Source organism: Chanos chanos, chromosome 9 (genome assembly GCF_902362185.1).
Source record: "Chanos chanos chromosome 9, fChaCha1.1, whole genome shotgun sequence".
Lineage (NCBI taxonomy): Eukaryota > Metazoa > Chordata > Actinopteri > Gonorynchiformes > Chanidae > Chanos > Chanos chanos.
In genome coordinates, this window is record NC_044503.1 from 10,112,542 (window position 1) to 10,135,690 (window position 23,149).

Below are 23,149 nucleotides of genomic sequence, written 5' to 3' on the forward strand. Positions count from 1 at the left end.
GGAACAGCATGCCGCTAAGATCGTGGATGCTGTATTAAAAAGACGTGAATTGAAGATGCGTGGCCTCACTTCTGGCCATGCAAGCGCTCATAAGTTCCTTTATGACATGGAGAACATGATACTGTTTGCCCTGGAAAGTGAAATGGCAGTATCAGTGGTGGCACACGGAGGGGAACCTGACACAGTTGTGTCTTTTCTGGAGTCCGAAATAAAACGACCGACTCCACGCGAGCTCCTCGCTAAGATTGTGGAGGAACTGGTAAGGCGTCACCTCAAATCCAACAGCCTTCCCACCACAGTATTTCCAGCGGAGCAGATAGCGGACGTTGTCCTGGAAAAGGTGGCTAAGCGGTGTGATCTGGCCTCAGAGGAGTACGAGACGGACAGCGATTCGGAAACGGAAGAGAGAGTGGCAAGTTTACCCCCGATTTGGGAAGATGAACTGGAGGAGGAGGAGGAAGAAAGCCAAAATGTTCCTCCTCCTACTGAAGGGAAGAAGAAATCCTGTTGGGCAAGACTCAAGGAAAGGATTGCGAGACTGAAAATCAAAACAAAGGTAAGAATGAAGTATAGAACTGCATATTTTTGCATGTTAATTAATCTCTAGCTCTGTCATTTTAGCATTGTTTCTGTAGCTATCAAAACCATTTGTAATTGTACTGTCTATATAAGAAAAATCATTCTTTTGCTTACTAACAGCCATCCAAAGGGGGAAACGGGGAGAACAATAAGACGCTGGCCAAGAACCAGATTCAGTGTGTGCCACAGGAAGATGTTGCATCTCCACCTGAGAGTAAGCCCACCACATATGAGCGCAAAGAGAAACCGCAAAAGTGTTCCCTCGTGAGGAGGATTTGCAGGTGCCTCAGGAAGAGCCTGCACTAATGCCCTCACATCTGCATGAAGAGCCAGCATCAATCCTCTACCATCTAGATGAAGAGCCAGCAGCAATACCCTCACATCTGCATGAAGAGCCAGCATCAATCCTCTACCATCTGGATGAAGAGCCAGCACCAATACCCTCAGATCTGCTTGAAGTGCCAGCATCAATCTACTCCCATCTGGATGAACAGCCAGGACCAATGGCCTCAGATCTGGATGAACAGCCAGGACTAATGCCCTCACATCTGGATGAACAGCCAGGACTAATGGCCTCAGATCTGCATGAAGGGCCAAGACTAATGGCCTCAGATCTGGATGAACAGCCAGGAGTAATGCCCTCAGATCTGGATGAAGAGCCAGGACTAATGCCCTCAGATTTGCATGAACAGTCAGGACTAATGGCCTCAGATCTGCATGAAGGGCCAAGACTAATGCCCTCAGATCTGGATGAACAACCAGGACTAATGCCCTCAGATCTGCATGAAGGGCCAAGACTAATGCCCTCAGATCTGGATGAACAACCAGGACTAATGCCCTCAGATCTGCATGAAGAGCCAAGACTAATGGCCTCAGATCTGCATGAACAGCCAGGACTATTGCCCTCAGATCTGCATTAAAACCCTGCACTAATACTCTACATTTCTGAAAATAAAAAATGAAACTTTATTCACTGAAAACATTTTGTGATTTCAACTGTTCATAGTACATATTATATGTGCTTTTCTGTGTTTCTGTGTCACCAGATGTGCTATTCTCAGTTTTAAGATTCTTGTGTCCTCTTCCTAAATGTAATAGAAGTAGAACCAATCACAAGTGCTGTCTGTGCCTTGTAGTGTGGTTAACATTAAGAACAATGAGGTCAATGATAATCATAGATAACTCTTAGGACTTCCAGGTTAATTAGTCGTTTGTACAATTACAGATCACTAAACTATAGGAAATACTGTAACACGACTCTATACAGCATTCACAGTTCACATTCACCTGTTTCTAGTTCATGGACTTTTTACCTGTGGTCTTTAAATGCTCATTTCCATCTTAAGTGCTTTTAGAAAAAGAAATTGTATCATTGCACATTAGCTAAAACATACACTAAAACATAAGATATACATACACACACACATACACACAGACCTTTCAAGTCCTCCAGTCCTAGGTAAAATACCACCACAATAACTGGAGGAAATAACTGGAGAAGTTGGGGCTTATGGAGCAGCCTTGTAGTGATGGTGGATAAATTAATGTATGAGTATCCATATCATATGAGTCACTAAACTCATTTTCATCCCCGTGAGAATATCTAACAACCGGCTGAGGAATATAACGCAAGTTTTAGATCAGGTGTGCCCTACAGTATAAGACAGTCCCGTCTTTAGGGAAAGACAAGAAGGTCCAAGCGTATCACAGATATGTTACATGAACAGAAGTATGACTTCAAGCACATATCTCCAATTCTATTTCGAGACAAATATTCATTATTTTGTCCATCCAATCCCACGTAGAAGTGTTCATAGGGTGGAAGTGTGTATTTGACAAGTAATGGAAAAATATTACGAGGAAGCTCACTGTGTCGTTTTTGGTTTATGCGCAACTGTTCCTCGGTGATGTAACGGACAGCATACCTTTAGCTTTAACTGAATCATTTTCAACACTACTTGTGTATTATGCTAGTGCCATAGACGATAATTACAAAGGCTTTAACGTGTCATAAATATAACACTCGACCATGTCAACATTCTAATGAAGACCTTAAGAGGAAGTGACGTTTCTGTTTCGTCACCTCTGTGTTGATGTTTTGTGAAAACTGGAGAGCTGGGGGACGGGAGGAGGTTGACGGTTGTTTTTGTTCTCTAAGCATTAGCTAGCTCTCATTGCCTAAAGGGAACCATAACAATTTTGGAGGAAACTTGATTAAGTCCGAGTGTTGTAAGTAAGTACACTCACGACCCGAGCCTTTGCACACGCATACTATTCTTTGAACTGAAAAGGAGGAATCGTCACCCCTGACCCCCTCCCTAAATAGACACCATGACGATTCTTCCGAAGAAGAAACCGAACTCAACTGTCGGTGTTTCAGACCACTCCGACGAATCGGATAGACGCGCCGGTTCCGATCCTCACCAACACACACATGCGGTACGGACAGGTGCGAGGCCTAGAGCTTCGCCGCCGCCTTGGTCATATCAAGCCGCTCCTCCTTCGTCAAGAGAGGACAGACGGAATGAATCAAGCACCCGGCCGCAACAGGCCTCCCCTCCACCCGTAGGATCCGTGTCCCCTGTCGGTCCGGGAGATGGAACTGGAATCGGTGGAATTGCCTGCGTGTCAGGAGGACGCGGAGAGCTGTCAGGTAGTGTTGGCTGTGGTGGTAGCATTGGAAGTTGTTGTTCAGGACCTGGCCTCAGCAAGAGGCGGCGACAAACAACTTGCTCCGGTGGAGTAGCCGGTGGTGGGACGCCCGGCGTGTCCGGGAGTGGTGGAGTGGGTCCAAGCCCAGATTCTGAAGAAGGGGCTGGTTACAATAGTGAAGACGAATACGAGAATGCTTCCAGGCTACAATCAATGGACCCAGCAACAGTTGAACAGGTAACGATGCTAAAATGACAAAGCCTATATTAACATCTCATCCACTTGGTTCCAACCTGATTCAAGTTAAGTATGTGACATCTGTGTGACATGTCCTCTTTATGGTAACCGATTTCCTGGATTAAACCAATCCATTAAATATATGCTTTCCATTTCCTTGGTGCTCCCACTATCTATCTACTCAAATGACAGAACCTGGTACTTACACTTTCTGCATTTCTAATCTAATGAATCTTTTTGTCTTTGAGGACTATTTCAGTCTGTTTTACCCAGTACTTGGTTTTGGTTGATCTCTATAAGTATAAAAAATAATTTTCTGAATATCTTGTAATTTCTCCTCGAGTCTGAATTTTTCGAGATCCATTTGAAAACTGAAAAATATCTTGGATCTTGGTTCTCTGTGGTATGCAGTACTTATCGGCTTTTCAGAAATACATGCGTATAAATTTCATGGAGTAGGCTATTGCATCAAATTTATGAAACACGTTTTGACATTTTTCCCTTTTTTTAATCATAGCTTTCATAACTAAAGCGTTCTTGGTTGCAGCCCATGTATATTCTTAACATACCTTTTCTGAATAATCCACTGAAAAGGAAATGCTTGAAAACAATCCCTTTTTTCCCCCCCTGAAAACCAAATAGTTCACCTCAAACACAGTCCATTTTTAGGAGCGACTCCACCGTAACAGACTACACTGATAAACCATCTATCCAAGAATATGCTGCTAATGACCTAGTTAACTATAGACTATAACCAAAGGAGTAAGAATTCTGTGTGTTGTAGTGTTCACTCTGAAGCACAGAGAGAACGAAGTTTAAACACTTTCATGATAAATTGTTTGGTTATAATATGTGTTATTTGGTTGGTTGGTTCATTGGTTTATATGACTGAGTGAAATGAGAGTACAGTGTCGACTTGCGAATGCTCATGACACTTTTCTGGTCTTCTTTTCTGTAACTTTACTTAGCAAGCTGCCTTGCTCAAATAAACATTCTATTTCTACTGTGATGGTAAAGCTATAATAAATGACAGCAAAACAAATGCACAGTCATTTTTGAGATGCAGGCACAAACAGTGAAATAGGCCTGTATCAAAGACAGTCACGCACTCAACTTTATGATGCGACATAATGACAGTTCTGTGTCATAATGAGTGCTATGTTGGTGTCTGTGTGGTTTAAAATTTGGTCATACTGTATCCATCATGACAGTTTTTTTCTCTGAATCTGTTCTTTTAACATGCTAAAAAAAGAAACATATTACATTTTATTTGCTTGTGTTTTTGACATTCCTGTACTTTGCACTGGTCCCGATGGGGTTCCTGGGAGCAGTTTGCATTTGTGGTGTCCAAAACAAACTTCTCATCAGTTACTGTTATTTTAGATGCATAAGGCCATACAAATTTTCTTTCCCGAACATAACAGTTGATTGCAGAGATCAAGATTTAATCCTGTTTTCCTCTTACTGGAGTGGTTAGCGCCTAATGTTTTTTTTTTTTTATATATATATTGATTAAAGGACGTAAAGTGATACAAAGCACACAAGCGAATGAGAGACGAAACCTTTAGTCAATTTTGTCTTTGGCCCTCTCATCAGGAAGGTAGCACATCTCAGGAAACGCACTTATCAGCAACTGAATCTCAAGATGTTTGATATCAGAACATTAAGTATTAAGTCTCGAGGCTTCTCATTTTGAATTTTTTGTCTTCTTGCAGCAGGAGCACTGGTTTGAGAAGGCACTCAGGGAAAAGAAAGGATTTGTCATCAAAAAAATGAAGGAAGACGGCGCCTGCCTCTTCAGAGCTGTCGGTAGGTGGACGTAGCATTGCCCTCTGTATGTCATTTACTGTTTTCCACTGAACTAAGTTTGTTCCAGAATTTGGGTTAAATCCTAAAATTAACATTGAATGAAATTTCTTGTAAAACACATAATTGGAATTTGACCAGGAAAAAAAAAACATTGAGGTAATGAAATGGAGTTGAACTGAACTTGAAGAAAGCGGAACTGAACCGTGAAACTGAACGCAATTCCACTCTGTGGCGAGAAAATGCAAACACCGCGTTTTGAAAAAAATGGCCTCTAGAACCACTTCTAGAAAGTAACGCCTTAAATACAAACTAAATAATTCACATAAAAATATTTTAACACCAGAGTGTGGTTTTGAAGTATATTAAACTAAACCGAAAAAGAGAAGAAAATTAACCTTGTTTCATGCAACTTTTTTTTTAACATGTTGCATTAAGTATATGTTGATTTAATTTTTGTTTTTTTGTAATATGTGGAAACATTCTCTGAGTTTAGAATTTGTCACACACAATGGCGGTACTATCTAGTTTTTGTCATACTGAATTAAATGTGATGTATTTTACATTATTTTTTTTTAAATAATTTATATTTTAAGTAATTGTAAGTAATACCTCTCACTGTTGTTGAATTTCATGAATATCATTGAATTAAATGATTTTTCCTGTAATTTTAATATTGTGTCCTAATGACAAGTGTCAATGGTCAGTTCAAATACTACAAATTTAATTCAAATTAACTGCCAGTTGTCATTTAGTGTAGAAATGACCCCAGCCCTGGTGTTTACTGCTCAAATACAGAATGGAAGTGGATGAGTTATAACTTGAGATTGTGATGAATGTTTACTATTATATATGTCCTTTCTTATTCACTGTTACGAGTTTTAAAATAATGTTTTTTATTTGTGTGATTCCACCTTCACAAAACTCATCCATTTGGTAAAATAGTCAACAGTTACCACAGGTTTACACAAGGGGGCGCTGCTCATACAGATATGTAGAAATGCATTTTCGTCAAAGCACTAAAAGGAAATCATTTCACTACTTGAAACTTCTTGATCAGAAATTTTGTCTTCCTCTTAGTCAGAGATTCCAGTGTCATTTTCAGCTGTTGAATTTTGTCAGCTGTTGTGTTTAATTATCATTCATTAAATAAGAATGTGATTCTCCAGTGTTAATCAAGAATGCCTAATTTCCTTATGTAGCAGGTTATTACTAATGTTATTAATGAACTGAATTAAGGGAAAATGATCTCATATTCTTGTAAAAGGCACTGTCCTTCAGTTTTCTGGTTCTGCAGTAAATGGGAGTACTATAAAATGCCTTTTCCACCACAAGAAACAGCTATGTTTGCATTGTTGAATCTAGGCAGTTGTTTTACTATTAAGTCTAAATGGCCTTTTGTTCTCAAAAATTAAAAGCGGCAGTTAGAGATCAGGGAGGTGCTGGACTGTGGGTTTTATTTCCTGAGTGTAACAGGAAGAAATTGGCCTTTTGCTGGACACTAGTTGCTTAAGGGTCTTCTCTTTCATTTCAAAGTCATTGTGACCAGGGCTTTGAACCTCATGATGGACCTAGAGCTCTGACCTTTAAACCTGTAAATCTGTTGGGTCACATTAGCTGAATGAATAAATATTTCATGTGATCATACATGTAGATATAGGAAAAAAACACCAGCATTAGTCTTATAGATGCTGTTTCATCCAAATGATAAATGTTCAAAACTTTCTTTTAACAACAGTTAAGACTTAAGGTCTCCTGTGGGGGGCAGTGCTTCTCTGTCCTGTTGCAGTTAAGTTGAGGTTTGTGCGTGTCGTTTTCTTTCTTTTTTTTTTTTTTTGGTCTCTCCCTCAGTTCTCACAAGTGTGGTAGGCTATGTTCTGTTTGGGAGTTATTGTTTTGCTGTGTGAATATTAGCCAGAGCTGCAGTTACTCTGACCTACATGAAAGAATTCCCTCTGGGACACCTGGCCACACAGTCTCTGCACTGCAGGTGTGAAATCAACCCTTCTCCAAACAATCAAAAGAGTCAACCAAGAACCTCGTTATATAAGCTCAGTACTGGAGATGAGCCCACTGCTTTCACCTACCTCGAAATCTGTAACTTAGCACATCTTGATTACAAATGTCCTAAAAAACAAAATGTCATGTGGTAAGAAGTATCGGAACACATTGTAAAAGCTGGAGAGGATTAACCATTTGTCAGTTTAATACAGTTATAGTATTCATAATCTTTCTTAGAGTGCTGAAGCAACGCCTAGCTATAGGCTCTGTTGTCTCGTGTGTTAAAGACAACAGATCGAGCTTATTAACGACAGTTAATTTAGGCTGACCTCCATCTCTAAAAGCTATGTGTTACCTGTGAGTTATCTGAATTTCCTTCTCTTTTCCTGAGTTTTCCTAGTAATCCTTTATGCTGCTCGAAAGCCGGAGAAAAGTGACAAAAATGACAGATTACACATATGTACATGTACCCCTGAACTCTGAATGACTTTTCTAAAACTGTTATGTAACCTTGGATTTCTCATCTGCCTGTACTGCCTCAGCAAGGCCCATTACTGATGATCATTCAAGTAATTGTGAGAGTGTTTTAAAATATTGTAGTATTGTGACTTTTTTTTTTTTTTTTTTTTTTTGCATATTCACATTTTTTAATTCAAGTTTGCATTTGGAAGGTTGTTCATGCTTATGGTGCATTCTCAGTCCGTGTGTGTCTGGACGTCTTGTTGGTGAAATAACTGTGAAAAGTGTGGTTAATGCATTCTTATCAGCTGTCAGAATAAGGTAATGTGGACCAGTCATGGGTAATGAGGCTATGCACAACTACGACCACAATGCGAGCCTTTAAGGTCACTGTACGGCTGCGTTTCTCTGAAGCCTGGGCTATAGGGTCTTTTTTCTTTTTTTTTTTTTTACCGAAAATGGTCGCTGACTCATTTAAAACCTACACAGACACACGCACTTACAGACACGCTCAGTCCCTCACGCATACACACACACACACACACACACACACACACACCTGGTTTTCACTACAGAGTATTCAGGAAACTCTCCTTGGTTTCGTGTTTTTTTTTTTTTTTTTTTTTTCAGTTTTCAGAGGGGCTTGCGGTTTCAGGGGGATTTCAGTGTTGATCAGAAACCCTTTAGCCTGTCGGTAAGACAAATGAAAGTCAAAGGGTTTTGTGTTTTTTTTTTTTTTTTTATTAGAAGCTGACTTGTCATAATATTTTTAGGCTTGGATGGTATGGGAATATAGTATTCACACCTACATGGATACCTTCCATATTCACAAAGGTTGTGGGACCTTCGGTATCTTTTTGTAACCAAATTTCACGAATTGCAGGGTGGTGTGTGATTCTGTTACGACAGAACTTCTGCTTTTGATATGTGGGAAATGGTGTCAGGTGTTCGAGCACTCCCTTAGCTCCAGGCACATTCTCTCTCACTTTCAGAACCACAGTTTTGACCTTAACATTTCCTGACCTCTTTCTTTCTCTCTCTCTCTCTCTCTCTCTCTCTTCATTTTTACTGTGACTGCCCTAACGTTGTGTACACTTGCTTTGGGAGAACTTGGACACCCTGACCCAGGCAGTTAAGCAAACTTTAAATCAGTTTCCCGGTCCGGCTCCACAAAACAATAAATTGACATAGAAATAGGTTTCCAGACGTTGACTGTATGCAAAAAGACTGCATTCCACATATCCAGGTTGAGTCAAATGCTTGCTAGGCACAGATGGGTGGAAGTCAGAGATGAAGCACTCACTGTTAGTCTTTTGTAGCAACAGTAAACTTTCCTTCATATATTTAAGCATAAGTTTTTGAGACGTTTTTTTATGTCAAAGATTATGGCTGCGGAACACAAATCCACTTTTTTAAATTTAATGAGGAACCCAAGTGAAGAAAAAAAGAGCTTTGTTTGTGTTTGGTTCCCGTTGAATGCCCCTTCTCTAGTAATAGAATGGTCACTTAGTTAGAACTACCACTGCCAACCTTGCACTTCTCTAGGGCTATTTCCAGGCAAGTTTATTCTGAATACAGTGTGACAATAACATCCGACCTCAGCACCGATGAATAGTATCTTTGTTTGGTCCGTCACACTGAACTGTCACCCATTCTGTGAGATAAACCTTTGACTCTGTCGCTGTGTAGTATCTGTTGTCATCAGTTTAATATCTGATACGTTCTCTATCAGAGAACTTCTTATGAAACGCATTTTTAGAACAAGGGAACGCCAGAGGGGCACGCTCCGGCTGCTCCGCGCCGCGGCTCAGTATGGCAGCGCTTCCGAGAGAGAGTTGGAAGCAACACGGTGGCTCAGTGGTTAGCACTGTTGCCTCGCAGCAGGAAGGTGGGTTCGAATCTCGGCCGTCTCGGGTCCTTTCTGTGTGGAGTTTGCGTGTTCTCCCTGTGTTTGCGTGGATTTCCGCTGGGCGCTCCGGTTTCCTCCCACAAAACAGTTTACTTCAAAGACACGTGCAGAAAAGGACTGGAGTTGGTCCCTGCTCCTAGCTCCCGCTAGAGGCGTTTAGTGTGTGTGTGTTCATTGCTCCTAATGTGTATAGGATGGGTCAGATGCAATAAAGGTGTGTGATCAATAAAGTGAATAAATGTCCATAAACATCATTTTACAAGACCAGTAATCGAGGAAGAATCCTACTGGCTACTGCTTTAGCAATGCTCAACCCAAAATGTTAATGCGCACGGTAGGCCTGGCTTCTGTCAACTCTAAATGGGAAAAAGAATGACATTCCTGGGTGGGAATTAAAGCTTATTCTCTTTGTACGTTTTGATCTGAGATGACTTGTTGGCACAGGTATGAGTGATATTGTCTATGGAATGTGACAGGTTGCCACTGATGAGAATTTAAGCCGAAAGGCAGCGACGCTAGAAGCAAGACAAACCTGTGTGTGCAAAACATGCATAAAAACTAAAGACTGTAAACCTGTCCTGAAGAATTTTTGTCATACGCACAACGCATTCCGATGTTGGTGTCTTTGTGTCTCTGCCTCTGGATTTGGTCCAGTTTCCCCATTGCTGTGGGCTGATGAAGAAATTGCCAAATTGCCCAAAAAAAAAAAAAGTTTCTCATGTGTAGGATTGTTTATGATTTAATCAATACCACGATCTAGTGTGATCTTGCAGTTATTTTATTTTCAGGTGGTAATCGTACCTATGGTTGAAATTCCACTGTCAGCTGACTGAGGAAGAAGTTAGATAGTTGAATCTTACTATGTATCAGGTGTCTCCTTATCAGCAAAAGTATTAGTACAAGTTGATTTGAAGGGTTTCTAAGGGATATTTTTTTTTTTATGATGTGTCTCACTTGTCTGTAACTTGCTTCAATGGCACTGAACGGTTTGAAACAGAAATTTTTCTCTTTGAAAGTTTCGTATGACTCTTTCATTTTTGGTATTATTGAAAGTGTCACTGATTTGAACATCTGGGAACATCATCGTCGTCATCATCATCATCATCAAAAAAATAAATAAATAAAAAAAGTACATTTAGAGCCTTTTTGTTATCAGTGGTTGTTTTTCTTTTTAAGACACTGTCAAATAAGCATTAATCTTGTTCTGGCTCCGGAACTTTCTGGAATATACCGGTTGACAAAATGCTTAGGCGAGTATGCGAGAGCCTCTCCGAATTATGTCTCCACGGTGACTCAGCAAACACTGGGTCCACCTTGCTGCTATCTGTTCTCCCTTTTTTTTTTTCTTTTGACGTGTCCAGCACATTTGAACTGCTTTGCTTTAGGGCATCGTGCAATGTGGCTTTACACAAACACACGACCAAAGTTTGAAGCCAAGCTGGAGTCAGGAGGTGTCATGGCAGTCCACATACTCTTCTCGTTTTATTGATTTATTTCCTATACGGGAAAAACAACCAGTTTCCTAACATCCCAGTCCGTATGCCACTACTTTTTGAGAGCCAAGATCTGTTTCAGTTTTAAATATTGAGGAAACTGTTGTAAGCATAATGTGAGAGAATCCAGCGAAACAATTATGTGTTTGCAACAGTAGAAATTGTCAGCGCGCGGAAACACTTTGAGCATTGTTAATTGTTATAAGCTGAAATAACTGACGTGTCGGTAAAGACAATGCTGTCTCTGGTTCCCGGTGACTTGCCCTAAAAAACAACGTTGTGAAATCGTACCGTGTGATTCCAGTATCTGATATGATTGTGATAGGATTGTCTGTACCCTTTGGTCTAGTTATTGTAAAAGGCTGTGTATTTCCCATTTGTCTGTGTTAAAAATGGTTTTGACCTTTCCAGTCTCACAGACATGTGCTATTGGGAAAATGTGGAGATCCCTTTCTCCATTACACTAAAGAAAAAGACAAGCTTATGAAATAAGGGGTGTGACCTTTTAACCAGAAATAGGGGTCATCATCATGCTAACATTACTACAGTATAAAAACTTACTTTTTTTTTAAACTCCATTTTTTTTTTTTTAAATCTTTCAGATTGTCTGGCATCTAATGACTATTTGAAAGTGTAAATACAACCGAAGTGTCCAGTGACAGTCAATGTTCATTCAGTCAAATCAGGTAATCAACTGGAGACATTCTTGTCCACATCACAGCTTTGGAAAATGTCTTGTGTAAGGACTGCTGCAATATAGTCACGTGCACAGGGTGTGAATGAATAGACATTGTTGCCTGGGTCCGTCTGTGAAATCCCAAGGAAATGGTGAACTTTCTCAATTTTCTCAGTCCTCTAACTGCTGTCTGGCTGTCAGATGTCACAGATATTGCAATGCATTGGGAAAAAAAATGAAATGAGTTGAGTACATTTTTTTTTTTTTTTTTACCTACATTTGGAGGTCACTGGACCAATGAGTTTTAAACTACACAAACAAATAAAATAATCAAATGAGGTCTTTCGATCCAATTCATCCCGATTTATAATGAGTTTTTACTAATTTGGGTAAAACGTATTTTAACGGATAATCACTTTTCAAGAAGCAGTTTCTTCCAGGTGGAGGCTGAGAGAGCAAACTACCATGAATTTGCTGACCTTTGGCCCAGAATCTAACCCATAGCATAGCACATCAGGTCGCTGTGACCGTCGAATTGAGAGGTTGAATGGGATAATGACCAGTTAAACGCTTGTGGGACCAACGGGTGCTATCGATTTATTTGTTTGCGTTAAATGTTTGTTGGAAGCAGATTAAGGTGAAGATGACCTGGTCTTAGTCTTAGTCTCAGTCACAGGAACCCTTTTGTTTGTCCTAAAGTGACCTCTGCTCATTTTGACCTTTGAAAAAAAAAAAAGATAGATAGATCTAGATATATGTGAGATCATTTTGAAATCCACATAAAGGAGAGTTCCGTATATACTCAGATGGCACAGCATGGTGTCATCATGTAAAGATGAGGACCTTACAAAAAAAAAAGGTCACTCTCTACCTTATCTTTCCCTAACAGAGCCGAAAAGATCTTTTTTACGGGTTTTCAAACGTAAAAAAATTCCTCCCAGCGCCTTCACTGCTGACGTGTTTCCTGTCACTTCAATTATGTTGAATGAGTGCTTTTAGTGTCACTGAGGATCTGGACAAGATCCCAGGAACCCAGAGAAGAATAGATGCCCTCACTGAGTGATGACCTCACGCAACCGGCTGTTAACAGAGGATAACCTTTATCGTGGACAGTCAGACCTTAAAGGGTTGGTCCACCGACTTTGCCGCCCCTTCTAAAGCGCAAAGGCAAGCTCGGCCCCTTTCTTAGAAATGCGCTTACTTGTTACCAGCGAGATGCTATCTTCGTCCTACATTGGCGGTGGAGCGCTTGTGGTTTTTGCTTTTGCTAAGTTGTGGACCTGCTCTCTTCTCTTTTCTCATGAAGCGTATCTCCTCTGTCAGCTTTTCTTGGTAGTCTCAGCTGGATAAATTTGGCCTTCTGCTTTCAGAGCCCAGTCCCATGGTTGACCTGCCGTCTAACTGAACCGTTGTCTTATGGCATTTGTGCAACTGACCATTGTGGTGTCTGGAGATGGAGACACCGTGTGTTTTGTCACAGTGTTACTTTTGAATGCGCTGCACCGTTACTGTTTCGCTGCTTACCAAGAGTCTGATGTGTTTTATATTTCAAAGAGAGTGCATGGAAGACAACAACATGAAGTACCATGAAAATATAAGGTTAAGTGCTGAAACAGGCCTCATAGAAATCATTTCCGAAAGCGGTATAAGTTAAATGCTGTGGGTACACAAAGATGTAACACAATGTTTTGTTTTGTTTTGTTTTTAAACAAACAATAACTCAAAATTGTTTACACCCCCAAAATGAGATGTTTTCTGGGCTGTTGTGGAAGTTATGTTTCCAACACACTTTCTTGTAACATCTCTGCTGTCAGGTGCATGAATAATTTTTTTCAGTGTAAAGATTAACAGGAATAAAACATGCTAATCTGACACATAAATAAATATAATATTCTCTGTCCCAAACAGATGTAGAGTGTTCAAACCTTAGAAACCTAGAAATTAACTCTTTTCTGCACACTTGCATTTAGTGACTTCCAGGTCAGAAGGAAGTGTTTCATAATCTACTTCCAACACACAATTGCATTATGTTGCAACCAGAAAGTGTTTGTACCTTGAAGAATTGAGAAGTTGGTCTATTTTTTTGTTTTTTTTAGCTGACTCAGAAAAAAAATCTCTTCTCTCCTCATTCTAATTCAAACCAAATGAGATAAAGCGAAAGAAAAACGCCAACAAAAAAACCCCCAAAACTTTATTCCGCGCTTAAACTGCCTCCATACATTGTTCTTTTTTTTTGTTTTACCTGAAAAGGGAAAAATCCTTCACACATCCTGTTGATGTTGATGACTGACAATGTGCAATGATAGCAGCACACGCATTAGTCAACTTCATGTCGGTCCAGGCCAACCCTTCGTATGTTATGCAAATGTCTGTTGAAATATGGAAAGAAAACTAACATGGGACTGTTATTATGACGGATGAGTCAGATTAATGCAAATAGGTGAGGGGGGAATCCCTGTCTCGCTCACCCACGGATCCAACTCAGAGTCATACCAACACAGCCTCGGGTGTGAGCAGCCATGCCAACTTTAGCCTCATTAATGGAAACCATGTGAACTGGAAAAAGATACTGAAATTTCATCACCAGGCTGCCCACCAGAACAAACTGGGAACAGAAACCAGTCAAAAAGTTCCAACACTTTAACCACCCTGCTGTGATTCTCTTCGTCTGGTCGATTACAATAGTACTTAGTTTCTTGTATTTTGTTTTATTATTTTTGAACAGCAGATAAATATGGATGCGTGTGCATAATCTTCTGTGTCTGTTCACCTTGATGGATCAGGCTGTTTCTAACACTTTTTTTTTTTTTTTTTTTTGATGTACCCTTTATTCACTTAACAGTGATGCATCCAACTTCTTATCACTTCACATTTTTTTTGCTTTTGTGTTTGTTTGAGCTTGTCTTATTAAACATCATCTAGGATTAAAGACACAGCCATGCAGTCAAGCATATGGTAGATTCATAAAGACAACTAGGGCCTGCCAGACAATGTCAACGCCCTTGCACATCAAAAACACAACAGCCTCTGAGTTTTTCATTTCAGTAAGTCCGTGGCAACTTGGAAACGTTTTTCTTCGGGCGCACATTCAGTATCCCAATCAAATTAAATAAGTTATCCAGTCGATTTTTAAAAAGGGTTTCGGGGGATAGCAAATCAGGGTATTCCCCTACATGCACGCCCTGACCTGCTGCTTACGTACGTCGGTTGAAAATGTATAAAGCGAATAGTTTTATGCACCTTCTTGTTTCTTTTCTTATGAGTAGATAGTGGAAAAAAAAAATTTGATCTACGCATGAGCTGTGAGATGAAAGCGAAGCTTTAAGGCGCTTCACTGTTTGAACAGTCATGCTGGCGTTATAACCTTTTTAGTCAACCGGGCTATATATCTTCCATACGACTTTCGTATGTTTCATAAGAAAAGCAGGTTGCTGCTGCTGCTGCTGCTGCTGCGAAAGAGGAAATTGACTAAGAGATTCTCAGAATCATTGCGGGCTGAGGTCATGTGACTTGCTGGAATGGGCTTTGAGGCTTGAGCTCATTTGCATATACCGCGGCTTTGAGGAGGAAAAGGTGTTGCGACTGCGGAGAAGAGGCTACACGCCTTTGTTTACATCTGCCATTCTGACTCAACAGTGCTGCATAAACAGCCAGTGAGACACAGATGAAGCCCGCCAAAAAAACTTTTCTCACCCCAACGCTCGGTGCGGCCGTGCATGTCAAAAGTTTCGTCAGATAAAAGGCCTCTTACTTTAAGCGTTGTTGTGCACCCTAAATAGCTGTGTTTTGTCCTTATTTTAATTGTAAATTGATGTTATATTAAAAAAAATAAAACAGTTCTAATAGTAAACAAGTCCAAATCTATATAAGCTTTGCGTACTGCTAAAGGATTAAAGTTTCAGTGTAATTAGAGTCAGAGTTGCTCATTTAATTGAGTATGAATTTAACCTTAAATTGTTTGCAGGTTATGAATCATTCACTGTTGCATGTGCCTGACTGTGTGTATATGTTTGGAGCCTTCTGGTCCAGTTTAACGCTGGTTTAACATTCAACTGCATTGCTTTAATGTAGTTGGCAGTCTTAAAAATGTACTCTTTTTAATTCATTCATTCATTTTTTTTTTTTTTTTTACAGAATTTACAGAAATCTGTACTTTTTGTCTCTGTTTACAGCTGATCAGGTGTACGGAGACCAAGACATGCATGAAGTTGTTCGTAAACACTGCATGGATTACTTAGTAAGTTTTCAACTCATCTCCAATTGTGAATTACTGACAGTGCCAAAAAAAAAATCCCATGATATATCCAACAAAATCGTTTTTTTTTGTCATGTATTTAATTACAGATGAAAAATGCAGATTACTTTTCCAATTACGTGACAGAGGACTTCACTACATACATCAACAGGAAAAGAAAAAACAATTGCCATGGGAACCACATTGAGATGCAGGCAATGGCAGAAATGTATAATCGACCAGTTGAGGTTTATCAGTATAGCACAGGTGAGAAAATGAGACCCCTTCAAAACATACTTTCATTTTCAGAGGCAGATGTGGTCAGTCAAAAAGTTGTTAGTGAAAGTGAAAAGTTGAATGATTCAGAGATGAATAAAAGATGGAAATGATCTGTAGGCTGATAAAAATAAAAGTATTCATTTGTTATGCAGGGGCTAGATTAATGAATTATTAAGAGCATAGTGGTAGGAACGTTACAGGTTGCTGTCCTATTTAAGGAGGAGTTTTGGTCGTCTTGGAGTCCTAAACCAACTTAGAGATTAAGTGTTTTTATTTTATGTTGATTCTTTATTTTAAGAAATACTTCCTCCACATGTTATCTTCAAGTCTTTTAGCTAAAAAAAAAAACTTCCTTCTTATGGTGTATTCATAGAGTTTAAATTTTTGGTCCTCTTTCAGAACCAATCAATACCTTCCATGGGATCCACCAGAACAACGATGAACCAATCAGAGTTAGTTATCATCGAAATATTCACTATAACTCTGTGGTGAACCCCAACAAAGCCACCATTGGAGTTGGGCTTGGACTTCCCGCCTTTAAACCGGGGGTGGGTATGATCTTGTGGTATATGGTGACATTGGATAGAATTTCAACTGAATAACCACCAAAACCTATTCCGTACCAATTCATAAACATGCTGCGTCTTATCTCTGAGTGTTTTTAAAATTACTGTAGACTTCAGATCCTACTTTTTCTTAGTCAGAATTTGGATGAACATAAAGCCTCCTAAACTCATTTGGTCTGTCTTGTAACATATATGTCGTTCAGTTTTATTTTGTGTTTTGACGTCTCAAATGTCAAATCTGAGCATGTCAGTTTGTGCTGTTTTAATTAGAGCACGGCTGCTGTTTATTATTGCTGTAGGTTACTCTGTGTGAATTGGCCCCATTCGACCCCATTGGCCTCTGTCAGTCTGATTGATTTAAAGCACTTAAGTGTCAATGCTGCCTATGTGTACTCCAGCACATTGTCCACTCTCTGCCTGTTAACCCCCTGGAGACAAGCAGATCTTGCAATTTAGTGGTATTTCAACAGAGAGATTTCTTCTACGTGCATTGCGAGTAGTATTTGTTCCAGCGGGTCTCGACGAGGTTACCGCCTTTTGGTGTTCCTGACCTATGTGCGTCCATCACGCCGGATTTCTAAGTTACACAAGTTTAAACGCAGAATGTAACAGAATCTTTGACCAGGACATGGGGATGGGGATGAACGATTAATTAAACTGAGTACTCCAAACAGCTTGTGAATTCATGTTTTGATCGTGTTTTACTTAACTTGCAATATTTTTATTGGCAGTTGCGTTTGCAGCGCCGTGCACCTGTAACAGATGGAGAAGCTGAGGGCATTAGTCTTAACGGAATGTTGATGCTAGTCATGCATGAACAAATTGGTGAATAACATATTAAGTGTAAATTTTATTTTTTTCAAGTGGTACTCTCTACTAGTATCAACTGGTGATAAAGTTTTTTTTTTTCACTGAACTGAATCTTAACGGTGCCTGGAAGTGGTTGCGATTGCCTCGATTAAGCTGTTATTGAACTGCTACTTTCAAATACATCGTTGGTGTCTGCATGCTTTTTTGTGCTTGCTTTAGATGTTTTAGACATAAAATCTTTCTTTTCTCTGAGACTGATGAAGTCATTCGAGTTAGTCACGCCATTCGATCAGAGCAACAATTTAGAACTTGCCCATTCCCACCAGGACTGTGGTGTAAACAGTCAAAGTGGTGTAAACCTATACTTAATTGCAGTTTTGAAAATGCTCTTATTAACTGGTTGATTCATAGTCGGTCAGTGTTTGCTTGTCAGAAAGGCCCAAATTTTGTAACACTCCTTGACTCATCAAAGCCCCCTAAGACACAACAATTATGGCAAGTGTCCCACTTCCAGAACACACACATCAAAGGGCTTGGGCTCCTTGCACAGACAGGGGAAACATTCCACAAGTCCCTGTGTCTGCAGAGGAATGTATTAGCAGTGCACTGTCTTGTTTATGCTCCAGATGCTTAATGACAACATTGTAATGGTCCACAGGCAAAGCAGCATATACAGCAAATGACTTCCAATAATTACAAAGCATCAGCACACCCCTCCGCTCTAATCTGACCAACCAGGAAAATCACCCCCCCCCCCCCCCCCCCCCCCCCACCTTTACTGGTGGAGTATCCCAGCTGGTCACTTCACACAATGGTAGATTGGGGGGTGAAGTTTCTTTTACTACTGCCTGGGTTGGTCGGCAGTCATTCCAAACCGAATCGTAGCGGCAGTCAATTCACTGCAATGCCGCGGCAGAGAAAATACATGATTTCATAATCTCTCTCACAGATGTCACAGGTCATGTCAAACAATTCTGGATAAAGTCCTTATCTCCAATGCAAATTTCTCTTGGAGCTACTGTTTAAGGAAGGAAACCACAGTCCTTTCACAGCTTGCCCAATAGCAAAGCATGGCTCAGTAGAGTGCATTGAACACCCAGCTTCGGTCATGTAGTGACTGATAAAAAGGGCAGCAGTGAAATGGTATCTAAGGTACCACTCTGTGTGTGCTTGAGAAACACAACAGATCTTGTCAGTTAGAGCTCAGGAGGTGTCCCTTGTCAGAACAGCTGTTTCCTGCTCTGTGTCGAGGTCAGTCAGCAGTGTTTAATGGCCTGTTTTGGCAGATTGGAGAACAGAAAAAGAGGCCTGCAAGATGCACAGACTCTGTGGTCACTCTGCGCACGCACCGTGGACGTGCAGCGTTGTATGGAAGACTTTCCCACGTTAAAAAAATACAAAAAAAACCCAAAACCAAACAAACAAGAAAGAGGGAGCAAGGCTTTCCGTGTTCGCGCTGTGTTTTCCTTTATTCCTGTTCTGCCGTTTACGTTCATTCCTAATGGGGGATGGCAGAAAAATACGCTCTTACCTAAAGGGCGTCAGATACTATGGATGGTCTTTGGAATTTGGGCTCACCTAGGTTATTTGCATTTTTCCTGACTGCTAAATGTCAGGGTCTTAAAAAAGAAAGCTCTTAAAAAAGAAAAAGAACTTTCTGGAATTTCGCCCAAGGAGGCGGACTCAAGCTTACCCTGGAGGAAAAGCCTTTTCACCCGTTAGCGTGTTTCTTACGTTTTGTGTATCATAGCCACATGTTACCTTTTCTCTCTCTCCCAGCAGTATGCAGACCAGTTACTTATGAAGAATGCCATTAAAACATCAGAGGAGTCCTGGATTGAGCAACAAATGCTTGAGGATAAGAAGAGGGCTACAGACTGGGAGGCCACCAATGAGGCGATTGAGGAGCAGGTGGCCAGGGAGTCTTACCTGCAGTGGCTTCAGGACCAAGAGAAACAGGCACGGCAGGTGAGGAGGCGCAGAGTTACGCGTCAGTCTCCCCGAGCCTGTTTTTTTTTTTTTTTAATTCATTTATTCATTTTTGTCATTTAACCTCTCTCTTACCCGGCGAATCCCAGTGAGACAAAAATCTCTTTTACCAATTAGAACCAGCCAAAATGGCAGCTCGTTTAAAAGGAACTCGTTAAAAAAAAAAAACTGAACGCAATCAAGAAAAGCACAAGTATGTACAGAGGTCAAGCAGAAGTCTCAGACAAACACACTGACTCCAGTATATATATTAGCAGCCAGCTTGACGTGAGATTTAAAATTTTAAAACTGATACTATTAATGGTTTGGATATCTGGGATCTTTTGTTGAAAATCAGTCAAGGAGATGAGATTGACATGGGTCAGACTAACTTCCAACTCATTTCTGGAACCAAGGGCCATGACAATACTGTTGCCTTTCAGTATCTTCTGGTGGTATGTTAGGACAGAAGGATAGCCCTATGAATGGATATGTACTGATGTTCTATCCTACATATATCAAGGCAAGCAGTTATTATGGTGACATCAAAGCAGATGGGAATAATCCTTTAACAAGCAGACACAGAGATGCAATGACATAGTTCGGAATGAAAAACCTGACGTGAACTTGACTTTCTTTACGAGAATTTCAGCGTGCTTTCCAAAATCACAACCTTGATCTCGTCAGATACTTAGATGTGCATAAGCATCCACAAGCTAAATTCCTAATATCTAATACCTACTATAAAGAGGTTTGGAACCTTGACATTAATACGTGCAAGTTTCTTTGTCTTAATAGCATGTCAAAGTCGCTTCAAGTCAGTGAGGGCGTTCTGCATTAAACTGAGATCTTAGTGCAGACTCATGCAATCTGTCTCATAAATTGTATCATCCAGCACAATGGTGGTTTTGTGAGTTTTCAGACAGACTGGGGATATTATCAGTTCGGATAAGACAGAGCTATGAACATTAAATACCTCCCTGGTGGGCCTTGAATCACCAATGACGGTATTCTGACAGTTAACGCTATAATTATATGGTCTTTCTTCGTCAAAGTGCATATTATTCACAATAGCGGTCGACCCCTTTACAGAAAATGCTCTAGGTAACCCTTTGAGACTGAAGTAGTTTGCCGGTAAGCTCAACTGTAATTCTCTCTTTGTGAAGTAAAATTTACAATAGGTGGCTTGTAACAGCTCGACAAAAGCTGTGGTCTGTGTTCTCTCACGTTAGCCACCTGTGAATTGACTTGAGTGTTTACAGAAACAAGAGGCTTTCCTATAAATGGGTCCTTGGCTTATAAACATGAACCGGCAGTCAGAGGACAGTTTTGAAAATTTTATTACAATTATAAATCTGGCTATAGCCAATTGAGTGGTCAAGTGGCCATTTAATATGGGAAATTTTAAGTTTACATACAATGCAAATGTGTCTAAAATATTGGAGGACGCATCTTGTGTGTAGCAAAACATTCTGTTGAATATTGAACATGTGTGCATTATTTCTGTTTTTCCATCACACATTTCATAGTTATCTGTTAAGTATCAGCGGCACCTTGAATTGTTTTAGTGGTGGTTTCGTAAAAGTACTTAATTGAAGAGACAGCACTGTACAAGAAGGGAAATCCATCACTGTCCCTGTAAAGAAATGGAGGGTAGGGAGAGAAAAAGAGGTATTATTCTGTTTCATTGTGTTCAAGCTGGTGGGTACATCACGTTCCATTGTGATGAATGTCGTTCTGAATAGCAAGTCAGTACTTTATGCAATGACGCCGTCTCTGTCTCATAGCCTCGGAAGGCCAGTGCCACCTGTAGCTCGGCCACAGCTGCGGCCTCCAGTGGCCTGGAGGAGTGGAGTGCCCGTTCCCCACGGCAACGTAGCTCTGCTCCCTCTCCAGAGAACCCTGACACATCCCATTCAGATACAACCACTAAGCCACCCTCCCCGGCTGGAGCTGCCCTCATAATTTCCAAGCCGCCTTCACCTTGTGCCCCAGGTTAACACATTTTTTTTTTATATATATATAGAGAGAGACTAAACCTCTTACAGCTTTGAATGTTAATGGAACATTAATAGTTTGATTGAACTGTATCAACTGAACTGTTGCTAATGAATCAAAACCGGCTTGTTTTGTCAGGACCCAGCAACCAGGCATGTGTTGGACCAGACAGACCCACTTCCTCTTCGCTGGTGTCTCTGTATCCTGCGCTGGACTATCGAGCTATCATGCAAGAAATGTCACCCACTGCCTTTGGTAAGGGACCTTGTTAACCATGTCGGTCAGATGTTCTATTTGCATGCTTTCAAGTGTTAAGTTTGTGCACCATGCATGTTTTCAATACAACTGTGACTACATGTTTTACAGTGTATAATATAGGTGATTTATAATACTGTGTCTGTGACAATAAATTAAAAGTGTCTGCACATTCATGTTAAGAAACATGTAGCAAATGTGTTGTAAATAGATAAAGATTATGCATGTTTAAGGTGTTCTGGTCTGCGCTGATATTAGTACTCTGCCTAGTTTATAGTCAATGTGTTATCTGCTCTCACACTCTCGTTTCTCAAGTGGCTTAAGATTTTCAGTGTAGAAGACTCTGACATTGTTTTATATAGTAGTGTTTTGTCCCTTTGGCTCCTGTAGCGGTGGAGTCCATCTATTAAACTGGCCTCTTTCCCATTTACCGCAGGTCTAACAGATTGGGAGGATGACGAGATTTTGGCCTCTGTTTTGGCCGTTTCACAACAAGAGTACCTCGATAGCATGAAGAAAAATGCAATGCATAGAGAACCTTCTCCGGACAGTAGTTGATACAGAAGCTGGAGAACACACGCTGCCTCCATCCTTAGAGGAGACAGAAAACGGGGATCAATCCAATCACATTCTCTCCCATCATCCTAAACCTATCATCTCTGTCTCTCTTTTTCCATCCCCCCATCACCTCCTCTTCCGTCATCCATCAATAAAGTTCTATCATTAAAAGACTCCTCAGCATCTTCCTTTCTAATGCCATTGACGCCATTGGACTTCTTTAGGTGCATGTTTAAGTGAACACAACTGATATTGTCATAGAAAACACAAGGAAACGTTGCAAAAGTGTCATGATGTCCACTTTATCTTCTTAATAAGTAATTAATATAAGCTTTGTTTTATTTTATTTTCTTGATTGGGATGATTTTTTTTTCCTTGGAATAATAAAGAACTTTCTGAAGAATTTCTTTCCCGGACTGTTATTCTCTTATGGTGTATACACATAACTGAAGTTTTTGTGCTTGTCTGTGTCGTGCATTTTATTGTGTAACTGTTATCCATATGCAGGTAGAATGAATTTCTTTGGCACTCATCACAAAGGAGGAATTCTTCTGCTTTTGTTAATTTCTCAACCTAATGAGCTTTTTCATTCAGTCATGGCGGTCAGAGACTGTTTTACTGTTATTGACCTATTAAGGTCGTTGTAGGTTCCCACCGTTCTGAGTTGAA

The 23,149-nt window shown here is 40.3% G+C and overlaps 1 protein-coding gene and 1 non-coding gene across 3 annotated transcripts; both read left to right on the forward strand.

The window, feature by feature from the left end:
- Positions 1 to 2,715: 2,715 nt before the first annotated feature.
- On the forward strand, positions 2,716 to 22,809 carry otud5a (OTU deubiquitinase 5a). Of its 2 annotated transcripts, none has more exons than XM_030784088.1 (9): positions 2,716 to 3,468; positions 5,184 to 5,277; positions 15,985 to 16,049; positions 16,157 to 16,313; positions 16,725 to 16,873; positions 19,484 to 19,684; positions 21,457 to 21,664; positions 21,806 to 21,922; positions 22,359 to 22,809. In XM_030784088.1, the coding sequence occupies exons 1-9, from the start codon at positions 2,911 to 2,913 to the stop codon at positions 22,478 to 22,480; spliced, it is 1,671 nt and encodes a 556-aa protein (XP_030639948.1). In that variant the 5' UTR covers positions 2,716 to 2,910; the 3' UTR covers positions 22,481 to 22,809. The 2 variants fall into 2 exon arrangements, with proteins under 2 accessions (XP_030639948.1, XP_030639946.1); XM_030784086.1 differs by having other exon boundaries at positions 19,484 to 19,669.
- LOC115821904 (U2 spliceosomal RNA) lies at positions 9,398 to 9,580 on the forward strand. Its single transcript, XR_004025593.1, has one exon. It is a non-coding gene; the product is annotated as a U2 spliceosomal RNA (small nuclear RNA).
- Positions 22,810 to 23,149: the final 340 nt, after the last annotated feature.